This window comes from Saccostrea echinata, unplaced genomic scaffold (assembly GCF_033153115.1).
Source record: "Saccostrea echinata isolate AGI-Se365-2 ecotype Australia unplaced genomic scaffold, CSIRO_AGI_Sech_v1 ptg000009l, whole genome shotgun sequence".
NCBI lineage: Eukaryota > Metazoa > Mollusca > Bivalvia > Ostreida > Ostreidae > Saccostrea > Saccostrea echinata.
Window position 1 is genome coordinate 8,882,928 of NW_026889758.1, and position 20,806 is coordinate 8,903,733.

A 20,806-nucleotide genomic window follows, 5' to 3' on the forward strand; every position below is an offset into this window, starting at 1 on the left:
ATCAATGCTTATGTAAAGGTAGACATGCAGGTCAAAGAGTCATACAAAGCCCAGGTAGTGTGTGTGGTGAAATCATTACAGGTATTACAGTACCTTACAGGTAAATAATAGAACCATTCAGGTGTGACGCCAAAGCTCGCTCCCTTTCCATCAGACGCGTAAGACCTCTCGCTTTGCTATAGAGAGATTAAAAGCATTGTCGTTCCGCCTGAGTAGAAGAAATTTTCCCTGCTTTTACGTCTAACAGGCACAGTGATCTGTTGACAGTGGAACGAGAACAGCGAAAACAACGACAGCACTTGGAGTAACGCGAGAGGCTGATCAATAAGTACTGGCTAACAATCGACCAAAGGTGTATCTACCAACAAGCAAATGTAAACAACTTACTGACGAATAGTGAAGAAAAATGAAAAAATCTTTCTAGTGTGAGGACAGGGAAATTTACCGATCGAATTTCTGTTATATACCAGAACATAAAGGTTTGGCTTCATTGGATTAGTTCGTCGACAATAGAAAATGAATCTTCGGAAGACAAAGTTGTTCAAGACCATAAATACAGGTAATCCCAAACAAGTGATGGGTGCCTTGTGGGAGTACCTGAAAACAGGAAAAGATGTTAACCTGAGGGACGAGGAAACAGGAGGAAATCTCCTTCACTTACTAGTGAACCATGGGGAGAATTTCGCCGACCCTGAAACTGTTCAAGCTATCTATATGTTGGTCTGTAAGGACATAGATATTGATGCCACTGATAACAGCGGGGAGACTGGACTCCATAAAGTGATGAGAAAGAAAGGAACCTACCGAATCATGATGGCTCTGATCAGGTAAGGATGGTCAGTGGATAGAGGTGTAGGGTCAATGTGGACAAAAGGCCTACAGGTGTATAGTCATAATGAACTTAAATACATCGTGTCCAAAATTTAAAAAAACACATATCACTCCTCATTTGACTCAACGTAGTTTTTAAGAAAGGGACAGTAACCTAACGCCATTAATCTTGCCATAATACGTTTACTAGAACAAATCGATCTTATGCTGGCCGCAGTTTATTTTAGAGACAAAAATAAACAAATTAGTCTAAGATTGTTAATCTACTGCTTATTAAGTAACTCTGCAGTAACCTCAAGTGTAACCTTTTCTTGGTGATAAGCGTTTCGATTGTTAATTAATAGAACATAAAGTAGAAAAGATCCAACTTGAATGTCAATTAAATTTGTACAATGTAAATGCCTTATGCTTCACCGGTGAAGCCTATGATTTGGAGCAGTAGTGTCTTTACAAAAGTAATGCGCGAACAACCGTTATACCTGTGAAATCAGACTCACCAGACGGGAGGAGAAAGCTTGTCCCATATTCTGCCCTGTTTAATACATCGTTTACAGTTGAGGGAACACGGATTATTGACAGAGGCATTTATTCCCAAGCGAAACGAAAGAACACATCGATGTCTATTTTCTGGTTCACAACTCACAGAGGGAGACATTGTTCAGAGGAAGAAGCGCGAGATGATCCCGAATATGCCTAAATCATTTGTTTTTAAAAGATAATACTTTGGTATTTCTTGTATAAAGACATGCAGATCTATGCTCAGATTAATGCTGCTGATAAACACTGCTTCCTAGAATTCAAAAATGACTAGATATTCCTTAACCACTTTCGTCCACATCTCAATACATATATCATATCAAAACATTTTTAGTCTTAACCGTTTTTAAATTTGTGTTTTAAAAATGTTTTATTTACAAAGTTAATGGGGTTGGACAGCAAGCACAGCCTGTTTTATCCCTCTCCCTACATTCTGATTACAACAAGGTCAAAGTGAATACACATATACAGGCTTAATAACAAATAAACAATGCAAGATATAAAAAAAATGTAAGGGGAAAAGGAGAGATGTAAGGTTTGGACATACTGGCAAAAGTTACATATATGTCAATGTTTAAACAAAACGACGTGAAATTGCTGCTAGGAATGTATGTGTACTGTTTCAAATATCTGAATCTTGTTACCAAGTGACTAGGGACTACCTATGATAGTAATTCAAGTTTTGAGTGATGATCGACATAAGTTATAATATTGTGTATGGCTCGAAAATGTGCATCTTTACTGTTTTAAAGATTCGAAAATTCTTTTTTCATAATATGCTAATGCATGAAGTGGATTACTAGAATTCATACTACAGGTCTTATGTGACGTGTCCTCCATCTTCTCAATGTTAATGAACAGTTAAAGTATATCATGGAGAGGGGGGGTGTTAGTAAGATTTTAGTTCTACCTGGGGAAATAGTCCTGGTCGAGGGGAACTGAAATCTTGTTATCTCCCTCAATGATATTCTTTTTAACTGTTTTATCATAATGAAACAAATTTCGAATAAGGGACTAGCTCACTTTACTAACGCACGGCAAAACGGGGATTATTGATAGCGATACCGATACAATTTTCGAAGCAGAAATTAGCTAAGGCACGTCAAATTGGCAGAGCGATTTTCAGGTAATTATTTACATCTTACGATCAAAATTTGTATAGGGAAAAATCAGTAGAGATATAATAAATAATTCTTACCTCACCCCCTATTCCTTTGCACTCTGACTTATATATGAAGAATCAAATTAAAAGTCATTGGAGATTACTTCGTTTAAGATTTTTAATCCTTATCATTGCTTATATTCACTATAATAATTTATATCACTCTATCCATATCTATTTATATTCGAGTATCTTTCATTCAAAGTATTGAATATTTCCTCCTTCTCCCTCATTGACATCTACATAGAGGGAAATCAAACACAATTAATAAATTCAAGGAATGAAACATGGAGATAACGAACAACACTAAAGCTCAAAGTCCATTCACACAACACATATCGGATGCAGAGCAAACACGGACCTCCAGAAACATCAGAGGTGGGATCAGGTGCCATGGAGGAGTGAGCATCCCCTGCTGCTCGGTCACACCCGCCGTGTGCTCCTTGTCATGATCAGGAAAAACGAAAAAAAAATCCGTAGACAATTCAGTGTGTAAGTAATGGCCTAACAATTAGTATGGAAAACATCAGTCAGCATTTGACTTAATGATAGGGTTGTATTTGCTGACAAGGTCATTATATCGACCATAAAACTTGCCAAATGATGACTTCAAACGAGACTGTTGATATCCTTGTTTCATCAACTTGTTTGTCAATAGTTTGCCTCGTTTTAGAAATTGTTCATACGTAGAGCAATCTCTTGCGTATTGAGAGACAAAAACCCCATATGCAGGTGATAAGGGTATATTGCTACATAGTAAGGGAATTTGACGATTAATAAATTGATAAAATGAATATATGTATGGCATTATGATGTCATTTGAATGAGTAACTTTTAATTAACGTGAATTTAGAGTAGCAGGTAAATATAGAACTTTCCTTTCAAGATTTTAAACTTGTACATTATTAAACTCATGCTTAAGCTAAATATACTAGCTCAGAATTTGACAATAGAAAAAATAAAACAAAATCGTCATTAACTTTATATCATGTAGGATCCTAATAATTTGAAAGTTTTGTAAATAAATTTTAATATTCAAGAAATACATGAAAGCCATGAAGCATAATGCCTTCGGGTCAAATAGCTGTAAATAATTATTTTTTTTATTAAAAAAAAAAAAACAAACAAACAAACAAAAAAAAAACAGAAGAAGAAGACAATGTTCCCGGTGTCTCTTGTTTAATCATGAAAAATGGCACGTTGTCAGTGTTCTTCTCTTAAAATCAATCATGTAGTACAGGAAATGAATTTGTCAGTGTACGCATGGCATATTTATTTCAAATTAACCCCCAAAACAATGAGTCAGAATATACAACAGAAACATTAGGGATCGCTTTTTCATCTTATTCACTACTATTAATTGTCACCAATATATGTATAGTTTTTAAGAGGAAATATTTATTAATTTTATTTAATATCAGATACATATGTAGTGTCTAAATGACAGATCGTCAAACATGGAATAAAGATAGAGACCAGTAGGTATCATTGTATTAAAATATTGAATCCCTGTTGTTTACATTCATAATGATATGTAAGTCGTTATATTGGTGTTATGGCCTCTAAACATGTGCTGCTCTGTGCTGACTCTATACATTTCTACAATACTATTTCATTGATTAGAACGAAGTGCATTGTAAAATTAATTTGAATGGCTGGTGAGATGAGTAATTTCCTTTGCGTTTTATATGAGCAATTTAAAGAGAAATTCTTTTTTTTTTTAAAAAACAGATTGTCACATTGGTCCAGTTTTCGCCTTTGTACATTATTACAAGTCAGCATGATAAAGGGTTTTATTCCACGTTTAAAATACAATTAGAGATAGTTTACACCATCATTTCCTATGTATCTAATATATATATATATATATATATATATATATATATATATATATATATATATATATATATATATATATATATATATATCGGCTGCCCCACTGATGTGTAGACCACTGTGGACAATACCTGCCAACTCGAATAAAACATATTAAATAAATAAGGCATTTGTTTTAAATATATTTAGGTCTTTGATATATATATATATATATATATATATATATATATATATATATATATATATATATATATATATATATATATATATATATATATATATATATATACGGATGTGAATATTTTAGAAAAGTGGAAGAAAATAGATTATACCAGGATATCTTATTCCGTAATTCATTTTGACCATCTTGATGAATATTTTTGTACATTACATCATAATTTAAGTACCTCTTCAAAAATTACATTTACTCAGGCAAAGTGGTGAATCGATCTACATTGCTAATTAAAATAAAGATGAAATTTTGTTAATCAATCAAAATAATGTAAATAGTCTGTCACAATCAAGGCCGGACAAAAATGGCTAGGCGTTTGTGTGACTTTCATGAATTTTCAATCACATACTGTCTTTGAAGCCACTTAAAAATGTGTGCGGGTTATTTTTTTTTTATCAAGTTGAAATCTGGAACAGAAAAAAATAATATACATTTTGTAAGCAGCAATTTTCTGGCGACCCAATTTCTACCTGGATTCTTTTGATAATACCCAATCTACCGTGTGATTTCCTTTTAAAGATTTATTTATTTTACCCTTCGTCCTTTAAATACTACTTTTTAAGCTCCAGGGGAAATGATTATGTGAGTGATCTACTTTGAATGTGCTTGGGACAGATATACCTTTATTCTAGAGATTGCAAATAAAAAGCTCTGTTTTTCTTCATAATTCAAGTGTTGACAGCTAAAAAGGAAATTCGTCTCTTCCGATTTGCGTTTTCTATTCTCATCCAAATAAATGTGAAGCATTACAAAATTCACTGTCGGCATAGGACAAAGTTCAAATACCACTACCTTGTCCAGCGTGACAATATTTTAGAAATTAAGTATTTTCTCTCCGTTCTCCTGTTTTGTATACACTGTACTTTGAGTGCCAGATCAAGTTGCAGAAAGTCTACGATCTGAAAAAATCTAGTACGAATAGTTCAGCGATATCAATGGAAGAAACTGAGAAGAGTTCTAAAACAATAAGCAATGGCAAACTCAGTTACTTGTTATTTTTGGAGGATTGTTCCGGTTTAAATTTGAAAGGGGGGAGGTTTTACAACGGTATGAATGTGTTAATCACTTAAATAAATGCTCTCTGTGACAGTGACTTCATGTGTAAGCTTTTTTTTAAAGTGTTCTTTTTCCTTTGCGAGTGTTAAAATGTACTGTTATACTTTATGCCATCTTCGTCACCTGCCCTTTTTCACATATCAACAATGAAAAGTCCCGAGAACGCCACACGTCGTTTCGAATTCTCTCGGTACTCGCAGTCGACAATAGTCTGTATTATTTGTGTATTGTGGCGTGTTGTAAATGAATAAACTTTTTGACTGGCAAGCCACTTTTGATCATTAAAAAAAGTCTGTTGCACGTATCAATAAACTAAATCGTGGCCATGCTAATGTATTTCCCTCTGATATCAATTAATTCCCATCCTATAATGCACATTAAAGTTTGCAAGTGGTTAAGAAATAATGCCGATGCATGCAGTTGATGAATAATTTGTAAATTGCATTTGATAAACAATAAGCAAAAACCTTTTGTAACATTCATGCCATGCAAGACTTCAAAGGAAAACAGAAAATAGGGACTTCGTTCATTTTCTTTATATCACTTTGCACAAGCGTCTGCCTCCTTTATTAAATGGATTTCACTAATCAACTTGGAATCCTTGGTTCCCAGTCTTATAAAAAAGATGTTTGTTGAATGCATGCATATTTTTGGAGATAAATGTAAAGAGTATTCTCATTAAAATTTGAGTGGGAGATTAATAAGGAACCGGATGTCTGACACACACAGTATTGCCTCAGTCCTGTCGCTTCCTGTCTCGGGTTTCCCTACTTTTTCAATTAACAATTGATACGTTTTAATTAAGTACTTGACTTCGAATGCTTCCCTTTCTACACTTTTAAATCAAAGTACTTAATTTGAAATATCTGCGATATTTACATGTATAGTGGCTCAGATTTACCTCTGAAATTTATCAAGTTTCAGGTAAACAATGCTCACGTACCTGATGTAATACAGAGAATCTTTCTATTCTGTACCCTTTGATTGACAGTCGTGGAACTTTTATACCTGTCTTGTACTCGATAAACCCCAGATCTGACTAGCTATATACCACATGTTTATATTTTGTTCATGACCTTTGTAAAAAAAGAAGTATTCTTAAAGCAATTACCAGAAAGAAAAGAAAGTCAACCATAGTCGTGAAGGTACACCTAACTGAGGACATCTCTGTGTAGAGCATTCTTTAGAGATACATGGGTGTGGTAAAAATATTGTTCACAAATATAAACATGTAGGAAACAAAGGTTCTTTGTAAGTGTGAAGCAATATAGGGCGGCAGAGAGTTGTTCCTCCGACAAGTAGAGCTAGGTACAACTTATCAGATGTCAGATGGTGGAAGCATACAGAACAAAAGATGGTAAACCTTCCTTTTTTCTTTACTATTCAACTTTGTTTTGATAAAATATATTCACCACAAAGTTGTACTCGGAAATTTAAAGTTACGAGGATGGTAACAAGTAGCACCCTCTTCTTTTTTATGTGTGACTAATGAACACATTAGACTGAAATTTTGCAACGAGAAAATTTTACCCCAACACTTAAAACACGTGGTCAGATCTCGCTGTAATTGGGGTACATGTATCGATGCGGATATTTACCATTTTGTCGCGGTTCATTGTTTATTTGTTGATCATTTCGATATTCATGTTACCGCCAGTGATGTCAGCCCAAGTCAGGAAACATTAGAAATACTCCTATAAAAGACCCTAAGGTAATGGTAACCTGAAGCAGAAGCAGGCTTGGAACCTCCACGTTAACCTCCGATGATTATCTCAGAGAAAATTGCCGACCCGAAAGCTGTTTCTGCAGCACTTTAAATAAGTGAAACAGGAGAAGATTGTATATTTTCTTTGTTGAAAAAAAAGTGAAGGCCGTACCCTTATGTAAACGTACACTCTTTGGACAATTTCAAAATACGGGGATTGAGTTCAGTCTTAAATATAACTGTTTTTATCATTGACCAATTTTGACAGTAACAAAGATAAGTTTTGAATCGAAGGATGTTAAGGTAGTCCGATCCACGGGTTTTGAAAATCAACAGTATACTAATACTCTCAAAAATGTCTTTGAATTCAGAAAACAAAGTGTATGTACCTATGGTATTTCTTAATAGTTCATCATTACAGTTTAATCATATTATATAGGAAAAATTATAAAACTTCAAATACATTGTTAAGAAACGCGAGTCAATAAAAGTACTATCTATGCATTTTGTAATTGAAAATTGACCAACAAATATATTTTAGGAAAAAAATCTAGATAATCGGAGAAATTTGCATGTTCTTTATACCTAGAATGTATTTCAATTCCTCTATTACATGTACTTCAATTGTTATCTTATACATTGTGTAAAAAGCTTGTGCTATCATTGCAAGACATCACAAATCGCTTCTAATTTCATATCATGCTAATAAACATTAGTATCTAAGACTAGAGAAAAGGAAATTCGATTTCTTTTAAATGAATTTATTTCTGGTACTTTAATGGGGTACATATTTCAACCTTTTACAAGACTTTTTCTAAGATTTCAAAACACCTTGATTCATATTGCTACGCATGAAATTAAAATTGTTGCAGGCAAAAATTTCAATTTAATGCTGTATTTTGAAATGTTTTGAATTAAATAATAATTTTAAGAGTAACGGTTCATAGCTGAGGAGCGTATTTCCTTAATTGATCTTAAATGACAGTTTTCAATTCACCATTACCAGACTTGAACATGAGGAGTATATATTTTTACCACATAAAGCCACTCTTCTCTTGGTTTGTTCCTGCTCGGAGAATTAACAAATAAGTCTTTGTATTTGATATTGAATGTCTGGGAAAGTGCATAATTCGTCAGCATTTTTAGAATACTATTTTTCCTAATATGGACAATGGTCAAGGTCCGCTTAAATACTGTAATTATTCCACGTGAAATTGAAGCCTCTTAGTACAAAACCTAGGACACTATTAAAGAGAATCTGCTTTGTCATGTCTAGATCCCCTGTGAGAATAAGAAAGGAATGTATAAAGTACAGTGTCCATTTTCTACCCCTCTGATGGAGTGTTACAAATTAACCGGAAACCGGACGAACGGGTTTAAAAGTTCCAGGTGACTAGTTCCATCGCAGCAAGACACTTTCGATTTGCTGTGTGTGTCCGAGAGATTGCATTGAACGCAGTGTAATATAGGTCTAAATTTAGGACATTAAAGAGCTTGTAAGCTTGTAAAAAGAAAACCTGCTGGGCGCTTGACAATAAAATAAAAAGACAATTTAGTGAAATAGGATGATTTTAATTCTCCCCTCAAAAATGCTTCGATAAAGTCCACTCAAATAAATCGCAAAATCGGATATAAATTCCCAGCACTAAAAATGCTGTCGTCACCTAAATAGAAATCTAAGTCTGTAAACATACGCCCTTTTACAAGTATACATTACATGTGCATATTCCAACTAAATCAATTTTGGGGGGAAATTGAACACTGATATTCAGGTTCATGTGCACTAATATTTGATCTCTATACATAGAATATAGAGAGGCAGTACGCATGTTCGAAGAATGTGATATTTTTCTGAACATCGGTATTGTCTTGCTACTACATTATTTTTCATAAAAATATTTATGAGAGTGTAGAATAGAGAATGTGTGAGTAAACAGATCAATAAGTCTCATTGATGATCGAACCATTTTCTGAGGCTGACACTTACTACAGAACTTGTTTAATAATTTTGGAAATATTCCTACTATTCATATTGTATACAATCTCGGTGGTTCCTTATACGGACATATAAAAAGGAATAGTGAAAAATCAGAATTAATTAAGGATATGGTGCTGTTCTGGAAGAGAGACGCCCAGAAAAAGTGTTACTAAATCATATCCAAAGAACTACAGATTTGTTATGGACAAGAATAAATAAAATAATCGAAGTCTGAATTTCTCTTATAGTGTACTTCATTCGAACTTGAATAATTACCTCACTTATGTTTGAACAAACTTATTAAAAATGACATCTGCAGAAAATCTTTTTCATACGAGTTTATACTCTTTCTCTCAAATCAAAACTTTTGTAGTTTTTACATTCACACAGTTAATCGCTTTTTATAATTTGTAAGTTTTTAAATATTTTTTTGTAGATGCAAATTATTATGATTTCTATCCACAAAGCTGGTAATGATAATTAATTCTGAATGTATATCCTTCTTACTTGCATTTTATTTTCTGTTGGAGAATCCACGAACATGAGCTTTGCTACAAATATAGAAGCAAAGATCCCTTTCTATTCGTGACTTGGACTGCTGTAAATAGCATGTTCTCTGTAATTTAAATCTAAACAAGTGTGTCCTATTTCAGTAAACGTCATTGTGGATCAACATATGGAAAAGTGTGTTTTATTTTCACTGACCAACGAGAAAAAATTGCACTAAGAATAAGGTTGTTTCAAATTTGGCATATCACCACAATAAATAGTACAGATCAATATACAGTCCCGACATTCTGATCTTTAATCTTTTGAATGCCTTACACTGGATGATGAATACCAATCCTGTTTTTTTTTTTTTATCAAATTAAAAAAGTGAAGCTAATTTTGAACTGTTCAAATCATTTAAATATTTTGTGTTGTAAGACTATTAATCCTTTATTTAATGCAAAAAGACATGTATATGTACTAGTATTAATTTACATTAAATTGTACATGAATGTCACAATGTACTGCAATGATTTCATTTTTGCCATGTTTTAGAACATTCCAAGAACCCTGATTACATGACTTATTTTTATGTAGATGTGGTGCCGACACCAGGATACTCAACAATGACGGCAAAACGGCAGAGGACATTCTATTGACGGAGAAGCCAGAAGGATGGGAGGAAATGTACCATTGGTACAAAAAGTTCAAGCCAGGTAGACAGCAAGACTTATATAAAACAACCGTTTGCAGTTAAAAGTGCTTGCGATCATATATCGTGATTAGACACATCAATACATGTACACCCTATAGTTACAGATTAAGCACACGTTAAGCAGATATACAGTGTTATTAACACGATTTTGCAGTATCTCAGAAAATGTCCGTCATTCAGTCATGCTTTAGATAGTACATGTGATCCGAATTTCCTGATAAGTGATGAAGATAAAGATTGTGGAGCTGGTCCATTTCCGAATGCATGTGAGACAAAATTTTCACAGGTGTTGCATTTAGAGATGCAGACTGAAATTTAGGCCTGTTTTTCTGGCTAAGGATCAGAAAATTACATGTAACTGATGCATAAAAATCTAATATGATCTAGCATGAAAGTTACCTCTTTTGGTGTATATCATGCATCGAAAGCTCACAATGCAGGTTCCAAAATTTTGTTATGCATTGCCTTCTGCAAACATTACAAACATTTTACAACTGAAGCATTCTTCTGTAGTTGTAATGTTAGAAGTATTCAGAGATGAACCTACTTATAATTATGGAATTTGCTTTCTTCTTCACGGAGGACTATCCAGCATGTGATTTGAGATTACAAATATCTACAGTAACTTTGTACCTCAAATCTTTGTGTAAATATAGAGATTGAATCGACAAGTAACTGTCCTCGTCCAGAAATATTTACATATCGCAGTCTTTTTTTGCTGCAGTTTCTATATTTCTCCAACACACTGTACATGTATATAGCATACTTTCTTCATGTTGCCATGATATAAATCTTGAAGTTACCGGGTGGAAGTAAATACAAAGATTACAGCATGACAATTTTACTCTGAACTGCATTCTTTTTGAGTAGTTGTTGTTTTCCTCTAGCGTACGTTACTTAGCAATGCATTCTTTTAGGGGTAGGGTTGTCCTTCTCCAGCACACATTACTAAGAAAGGCATTCTGTTAGGGGATGTGCTTCTTCCTCCATCACATGTTACTTAGCAGTGTATTTTTTAGGGATAGTGCTACCCTCCTCCATCACACGTTACTAAGCAGTGTATTCTTTTAGGAGAAGGTAGTGTTGACTTCTTCCAGCACACACTTTCATTAAATTTAATACCAGCAAACATGCACATTACTTAGCAATGAATTCTTTAAGGGATAGCACTGTCTTCCTCAAGCATACATGCACATTACTTAGCAATGTATTCTTTAAGGGGTAGCACTGTCTTCCTGTGTAGCACACGTTCATTGGCATTTTTAATTTTCAATGTTCGTCTTGTGGCAATATGTTCTATTCTTTTGGAGCACTATCCGTATATATATCTATATCTATATCTATATCTATCTATCTATCTATCTATATATATATATATATATATATATATATATATATATATATATATATATATATATATATATATATATATATATATATATATATATATATGTATATTACTGTATATTTTTCTTCAACACAATATACTTCAAGTGGTATAACATGATATATGATGTTGTAGTGTCTGTTTTCCTTTAACACAGTTTTCAGTTTTCTTGTGTTTCTTGGCAGTGACTATATAGAGGACATTCAATTTTGTAGTTGGATATGAAATTTATTTCACTAGTTAGACAGGATTTTTAGATTTTTTTTACTCGTGCTTCGCAGAAGGAAAAAAATACTGTATTTCGAGTGAAATATAAATTTCATATTCAACTACGAATTTTTTGAATTTTCTCCTTATTACATTTTCTTTAATTTCCCCTTTACCTATGTCTTTTCGTGTCATAGGCTATGACGTCATAGTCGGCGATTATTGTAAATATGGACTTTAACAATATATCTGGAGAAACTTTGGCAGTTTTAGTCTAACTTATAACAGTCAGACCAAGTAGTATATTTATATTCCCGTAATCCAATACTCAGGGCATATAGTTTTGGCTTTGTCCGTCCGAATGTCTGTTTGTTCGTTTGTTTGTCCGCAAAGACTTTACCCTTGGTCATAACTTTTGATTGATGAGAGCTAGTGCTTTCATATTTCATATATGTGTGTTTCTTGTGATAAGACCTTTCTTTGGGTACCAGCAAATTTGGCTTCTTAACCTTGACCTTGGAGTTTGACCAGCTTTTTCAAAATTTTACCAATCTTTAACCTTGACTATAACTTTTGAACGGTTGGAGCTAGGGCTTTCATATATCACATGTGATTCCTTTTAATTTTCCTTGGGTCTAAATATAGATCTTTTCACCTTGACCTTGGGGTAAAACATACTTTCAAGAAACAATTGCCATAACTTTTGAACGGTTAGTGCTAGGACTTTCATATTTCACGTGTGTTTTCCTTGCGACAAGAACTTTCCTTGGGTACCAACAACTTTGACCTTTTGGCCTTGACCTTTGATATTCGGCGCACTTTTGAAAAACTTTAACATTGGCAAAAATTTGAACGCTTGGTGGTAGGGCTTTCATAATTTACAAGTGTAACTCTTGTGACAAGGCCTTTCTCAAGGTACTAACAACTTTGACTTGTTCACCTTGGACTCTGACTTTGAGAAATTTTAACCTTCACCATTAGCTGCCAAACGGTGGCATCAGGGTTTCACAAAACACATCTTGTTTACAATACTATTCGTGAAGGGAAGGAAAATTGAGTTTTACGGCATTTTTTATATTTTTTTTAACATTGTGACAAAATATCACTTTGATATTCTTTCATACTGTGACATATTATCACTTTTATTCAATGAATAAATAAAAGTATTTCACTGTTGAAAATATAATAAGATGTGGGACTGCTGTCTTCTCTCAGTAGACTATGCCAACACAAAAAATGTTTTTATGGTTTGTTTGTAAATGATATAATCAAGCCTAGCTTACATTATATTTTCTTTTAGTGATAATTTGCCGTCAGTAGAAATATGGGATTTTCCTCCAATCTAATGTGGGCTTAATGGAATCTTTTATGGTTTGGTGACCTCTTGATCTTTAAGAGAAAAGAAACATATAATTCAAATTCTAGTCGATGCTATCGTTAAAACTAAATCAACATTTGATGAAAGCTCAAATTTGCTTATTACTTACACTTGATGGTTAAATTACACTTAGCACAGTCTCTCTCTCTCTCTCATGAATTTGTTCTAAGGAAGAAAGAAGAGATTTCCATAGGTTAAATAATAAAAGCACGGGTTTGAAACCTAGGACACTGGCTGCAATGAGAGCGTGAAGCGTGAACTTCCGATTGACTGTCTTCGATGTAATCTTACATGTAAGAAATTATCGACCCTCCGCTCAATCAATGCAGTAATTATACCGATTATCTCATAATTCACTTATAAGCGACACCGAGATAAAATTGGCAACTAATAAAAACACAATAATGAAAACACTTTTAGTCTGGGAATCCTTCAAATACAATAAATATGCACGTTACAAGAAGATTACATTCATCGGAAGGGCATGTTCCAAAAACGCAAGATAAAAGAAGTATAAAGGTCCAGTAAATTATCAATAAATTATGTATATTTCGGCTTTGTAAGGTTTCGAACACAGAACATTTTTGTAGACTTCGTAGGCTACAGAGACATGCAATTGATAAATCTGACATGCGTACAGAGCTGTATTTTTGATCTACTTCTGATATTAATTACAGTAACTTTAACTCAATGCACTTTAAAAAGATAAACATAATCTGTGAGAAAAAAAACAAAACTTTATTTCAGGTCTGTGGGCCGCGCTATCAGAGGAAAACCCAGACCGGAAGCTGGTGCAGCGCTTGCTCAGACAATGGTGCCGTCTAACCTGCGTGAAAAATGGCAAGGTAATGAATGTCAAATCTCTTGTCAAGGACGATATTCATAAGGTCGACCTCCTGCACATGATCGAGGAATACGAAAATCCAAATGAGATGTGTCTTGCTCTGAATGCTGGGTTCGGATTCATTGTAAAAAGCTGGGTTAAGCAAGGTACATTAGAATTCATAAAAGTCTAATATAAATCAGGTTTATGAGTCAGTCACTAACATTACAGCATAATTATATCGAATGAGTAATCACCTAAAATAGCTAACTTGCAAATTTCTTAGCTCTGGCAGTAAATGTTTGAATTTTTCATTACATCATTACCTACATGTACTTTTGCCGATGTTTTTTCTAGGAATTGAACTCCTGAAAGGCGTTGACTGTGACGCAAAGGATTACTCCTATCAACACAAGTACCCAGAATTCCCTGAAGTTCCGCGTCCAATTTTGGCGGCAGCCTGGGAGTCAAACAATTACGATGCTGTTGACGTGCTGTTGGACATGGATCCAGACACCAGAGTTTTGTGGACTGACGACACAGAATCTAAGAATCCCCCGAAACCTTTGTTTTTCCAGGTACATGACTCTGAATTGAAAATATTTTCTTACTTGTTAAGCTATTTAAAGAGATCTGTTGAGTTAGGACAGAATTATAATTTTAGAATGTTGAAATAGTAATTAATTTTTAGGAAAGGTTTATCAATAGTACTCAAAATTCCACGTCTCCCCATATCTGAAACTCGCACGTCTAGGTAAAAAAAAGTACATATTTCTTGGTCAGAACCCATCTGTATCGCAATCGTGTCTCTCAGGTGTAAATAGGGTATAAATTACAGTGTATTCCCATTAAGATTTGACAATGACAAGTGACTAGCTTCTTCCATTTCCTACCCCACATACAGTATTCCATAAAAATATATAATATGGAAGATTTAACTTACTCAACTATAACTGATTACTTGATATATATATATCAATTAATTTAAAAGCCCATGTTGAGATGTATCCAATATATTCATACAACGATTACATGTAAGAAAAGGAGCCTTTGCTTTGATAGTAATGCGCGCGCACATCATAGTGTAAACGTCCTTGTAAATTTATCAATAATGGCTGATTTGATTTTAACATTATTTTTGTTGTTTTTAAAGAACAATAGGGGTTAGGAAAAAGTTTCGAATCTCAGGGCGCCTTTTTCCTACATTTCCTAGCATAAAAAATTTCAGTTTTTCATATACCATAAAATATTATTTTATTCTTTTGAAGTTTATGTAAGGAGTTCATACATCTTTTAGCAAACATACATGTACTCGCGAAATTAATATCGTCAAGTTTGTTTCATATTTTTCTGCACACTGTCTAAACGATTTTGAATTCCTTTTTCCATATAAGAAAGCATACAGTGCTTCATATAATCATTCGATCCAACTTTATTTTACACCCTCACGTCGTCATATGATATGAACAAATGTTATATGGAAGACCTGGTAGTATGTGAACAGTTAGCATATCCTTTTTCCGTGACACCTCACTTACATGTACTTAAAACAAGGTCTCCGTCTGACAAGGCATTTACATGATAAATAATTAATTAAAAAGTTTATGACATTGCCATTATCCCAACCTCATAAATGTGACACTATAACCTTTACAGTGATGTGGAACCAGATAATAATTAGTATAAAAATTTCAGAATTGAATTTCGTCTATGATAAACAACATTTTTACACGTGGGTGTACGTAACGAAATCTGCCGCTAACATTGAATAACCATACAAGGTCGGAGACATATTAAAGAGAATGAGTTATTATTTCAATCAAGTGTTAATAGAGGCTGTCTGTGCACATATGTTTGCTGCGTCCATACACATTTTGATGCTCAATATTTTAGATTTATGGTAACATGTTTTGTCTTCAAGAGAAAATATTTATCACCTGTCTCTGCCAAATAATGAGGTTGGCTTATAAGAAGACAGCTGATGTTTCATCAATATTAGCTGTAATTGATGGGGCTAAAAAGTTCAAATAAGTAAAGGCTTGCGGGTAACTGACTACTGGAAAACAGTACCTACCAACATACCATACAATTATTAAATAAACTTTTGTGAGAACTTCTGAAATATGTCTTGTCCATAGGCACCTGCTTCTACAGTTTAGAATATAGCGTATATGTTCTGTTCATAGTTAAAGAGGTTGAAAATTGAGTTCGATTACTTATTGGTCCGACTTTTATATATATGTGTTTTGTTCGGAAACTATGAAACAAGTTTTTTAAGGATAACTTTGGATTAATTGTTAACTGGTACATGTTATATTTATAGTATTTACCAAATTGAAGCTAATGAGAACTAGATAAAAATAAAGGATTCATTTAAAAGGGTCGTATTGCATTCATTTTAAAACTGTATGTTTTTTTCAGATTATTTGTGGAGTGACAGCCCCTCGAGATGAGAAAATCGTGCACCGTGTTCTCAAAGGCTCAGATTTGACAGCAAGAGACCGAGAGGGTCATACAATTCTCCATAAAATCATTATTCACGACAGACCGGAAAATGCAGCAGAAAACACGTTAAGAGTCGCCATGTCTTATGGTGCCGACATCGCAGCACGCGATTGTAATGGTCGCACTCCACGTGACTTAGCACAGAAACTTCAAAAGGAGCATTACTGTAAATGTATAGATGAGTACATAATCAAACTAGTCAAAGATCGTCGTTTTGATGACATTGAGAAACTTATTTTACACAACTATAATCATTTGTTGGATATAACCGACAGCGGAAATCGTACGTTAGTTGAGATCGCCAAGAAGTACGGAACTCGCCAAATTCACGAAGTAGTCAAACTCACAGCCGCCATACAGGTCAGTTATAAGTATCAAGTGCGCATTCTAGTTAATAAAATTACTTGCGCCCGTAGCATTTTGATTTGACAGATGAAATTGCGCACATATTTTAAACTGCGACATGTTTCCCATATCAACAAGAAATATTACGTATGGAAACAATGAATATGTTTCTGTTCAGTTTAATCTGTCGCAAACCAATTTGACAGTTAACAAGAAAAGTGTTGAAACATGAGCAAGATTGTGAAATGTGAACAGTTAAATCATTTAAGATATTGTTTTGATCACATACTGCTTATTTTGTCAGGCTTACGTGAAGCGGATATTCCAGGCCGTGGACGAGGGTTCCGTAGAGGACATTAAAAAGCTTCTGAGCTGTAAGAGGTACGCTAATGTCAGAGACAAATGTGGCCGAAGTCTTCTACACAGGGCCATCCTCAAAAAACAGAAACCTGTTATATCCTTCCTCCTGGAAGAATGCCCCAGTCACGTGACCACAGGAGACACGGTAAGGACAGATTACGAATTATCAACTGAATGTTATAATGCATGGTTTCTTCAAGCGCATGTAGATTTAACTTGAATATGAAACCAGAATTATGTAATGATACAATCTGAAATCAAAAACTTTCTTGTTAAAAAAAAAAGAACAAGATACATGTAACAACAGTAATTAAGAGATGTTCGAGTCTGGATAGCGTAGTTGAGTTCAATTTAAGGACTGGGCAGGAATGGGCTCGAACATGGGAGTTTCCTTTGAGTTTTGTCAGGCACCGTCCACACATATCCACACATGCCTAGACTAGGTGCAATGCAGAGGAGAGGGTTATTGAAAGCATAGAATCAAATGTAAATCTTTTAAAAGGTATCCTTGGAGCAGAACAACTAAAAACAAATTCAGAAAATAAAGAGCTGATTTTTTTTTAAATGAAGATAAAGGAGATGGGCGAAAAAAGCCGAGAAAAATATGCCTATGGTTCGACAAATAAGAAAGTGAATAATTATGTCTTGAGCAATTAAACCACAATTTTCTTTGATATTTCAGATTACATAAATGTATGCTTTACATAAAATTTTCAAATCTGCAACAATCTCACAATATTGAAATTATTTTTTTTATGAAATAAAATGCACTCACTAAAGAGGACATTCATACTAAAATACTTCTTTTTTTTTATTTAAGTGGGACTTCCCTCCATTTTTATGCCCCGCCATGAATATGGCCGGGGCATATAGTGTCTGTCATGTCCGTCTTCCGTCCTTCCGTCTGTCCTTCCGTCACACTTTGCGTTTAGCTCTGTTCAAAGCTCAGTTTCAAAGAAACTATCCAAGATATTTTTATCAAACTTCATATGCTGATAGATGTTGATGAGAGCTATGCAACTGCATCAACATTTTTTTGACCGTGACCTTTCATTTGACCTTGACCTCACTTTTCTTAAATTAGTGTTTAGCTCAGTTTTAAAGATACCATTCAAAGTAGTGTAATCAAACTTCATATGTTGATACATACTGATGTAAGCTATTCAACTGCATCAACATTTTTTGACCTTGACCATTCCTTTGACCTTGACTTCACTTTTCTTAAATTAGTGTTTAGCTCAATTTTTATGAAATCATTCAAGATATTTTTATCAAACTTCATATGCTGATACATACTGATGAGAGCTATTCAACTGCATCAATATTTTTTGACCTTGATCTTTCCTTTGACCTTGACCTCACTTTTCTCCATTTGTGTTTAACTCAGTTTTAAAGAAAACATTCATAATATTTTTATCAAACTTCATGTGCTAATACGTTCTGATGTAACCTTTGCAACTGCATCAACATATTTTGACCTTGACCTTTCCTTTGACCTTAACTTCATTTATTTTAAATTAGTGTTTAGCTCAGTTTTAAATAAACCATTCAAAATATTTTTATCAAACTTAAATATGCTGATACGTATTTGTGAGAAGTATTCAACTGCATCAAAAACATTTGACCTTGAACTTTCCTGTGACCTTGACCTCACTTTTCTTAGATTTGCATTTTGCTTAATTTTAAAGAAACCATTTAAGATATATTTATGTAAGTTTATGCACTTATACATAATTTGGCGAGAATTTATCAACTTATATCCAACGTTTTAGATTTCAATTTCAATTTTATAGAAATTATTCAAGATATTCTCAACAAATTTCATACACTAATACAAATTTTCATGTTGCATTACTAATAAACCCTCGGCGGGGCATTCATGTCCTATGGACATATTTCTAGTTTGAAAGTATATCTTCAAAGTATTTTTAAAAATATAGAATATAGATTGATTGCTTAAAAAACATGGACCAACGATCCACCCAACTTTAAAAATACACTTTTAAGACAAAAATTCGTATTATTCCAAGAAATATTTAAAGTCCAGGTGTATTAGGTCATATCTCAAACAAGATTTGAATTCCACAACCTGTTAAGTTTGGTTTAGTGGTTAGCGTGTCAGTCTCTAGGAGTAAACTGAACCTTCGGATTCTTGTCGCTTGGGTTCAAATCCAAAGATATCTTTTTTTTTTAACCATAGAATAATTTTTGACGAGAGAATTTTTTAGCAGAAAAGAATTTGTCATAATTTCACACTTTTCAATAGTTAGAACTTCGCCAAAAATATTTGATTCACAAATTGAATTTGATTTTTGCACATTTGAAGCTATAGGCATTTTGTTCGCCCATCTTTTATTGCTGAGTTTTTATGTATTTGGATGGCACGCATATTTTTTCTGTTTTTTCTCTTTATACTCCGTTATCTTTGACAGTACACCGGATTCAATATTGATGCCGAATTAATATGCATTGAAATTAGACCATACAACCCTAATATTGTGTTCTTTAGTTCTTGCTGGAATTTTTTTTAGCTATATGATAGCATTGATCTCTTTTTAATATTTTGTTATTTGGTACCAAATACTGCTCAAATCTGTTCCAGTCCTTATACTGTAGTGCTTTGCCAATATATCACTACATTATAATAGCGATCTGTTTTCTATTGCATTGTAACTGGACAATTCATCGTTAGATTATAGCTGTTTCTTTTCTACTGTAGTTGGATATACAACACCACATTATAGCAGTCTGTTTTCTACAGTAGTTTCATCGGTACATTATAGCTGTCTTTTTTATTGTAATTGGGCCATACCTCGCTACATTTTGGCTATACATCGCTACATTATAGTTGTCTATATTCTATTGTAGTTAGACCATACACTACTACATTATAATTGTCTATATTCTGTTGTAGTTAGACCATTCACCGCTACATTATATTGGCTATATTCTATTGTAGTTAGACCATACAACGCTACATTATATTGTCTATATTCTATTGTAGTTAGACCATACACTACTACATTATAATTGTCTATATTCTGTTGTAGTTAGACCATACACCGCTACATTATAATTGTCTATATTGTGTTGTAGTTAGACCATACACTACTACATTATAATTGTCTATATTCTATTGTAGTTAGACCATACACTACTACATTATAATTGTCTATATTCTGTTTTACTTAGACCATACACCGCTACATTATAATTGTCTATATTCTATTGTAGTTAGACCATACACCGCTACATTATAA

At 33.6% G+C, this 20,806-nt stretch overlaps 1 protein-coding gene across 1 annotated transcript in view; it reads left to right on the forward strand.

Annotated features, from left to right (window-relative positions):
- The window catches only part of LOC133181729 (uncharacterized), a 30,747-nt gene continuing 9,941 nt past the window's right edge, over positions 1–20,806 (forward strand). Inside the window, exons 1-6 of the mRNA XM_061316302.1 lie at positions 1–827; positions 10,424–10,542; positions 14,261–14,503; positions 14,694–14,914; positions 16,758–17,201; positions 17,491–17,691. Coding sequence (XP_061172286.1) covers positions 517–827; positions 10,424–10,542; positions 14,261–14,503; positions 14,694–14,914; positions 16,758–17,201; positions 17,491–17,691 — 1,539 coding nt within the window. The 5' untranslated portion in view covers positions 1–516. The remainder of the gene's footprint in view (positions 828–10,423; positions 10,543–14,260; positions 14,504–14,693; positions 14,915–16,757; positions 17,202–17,490; positions 17,692–20,806) is intronic.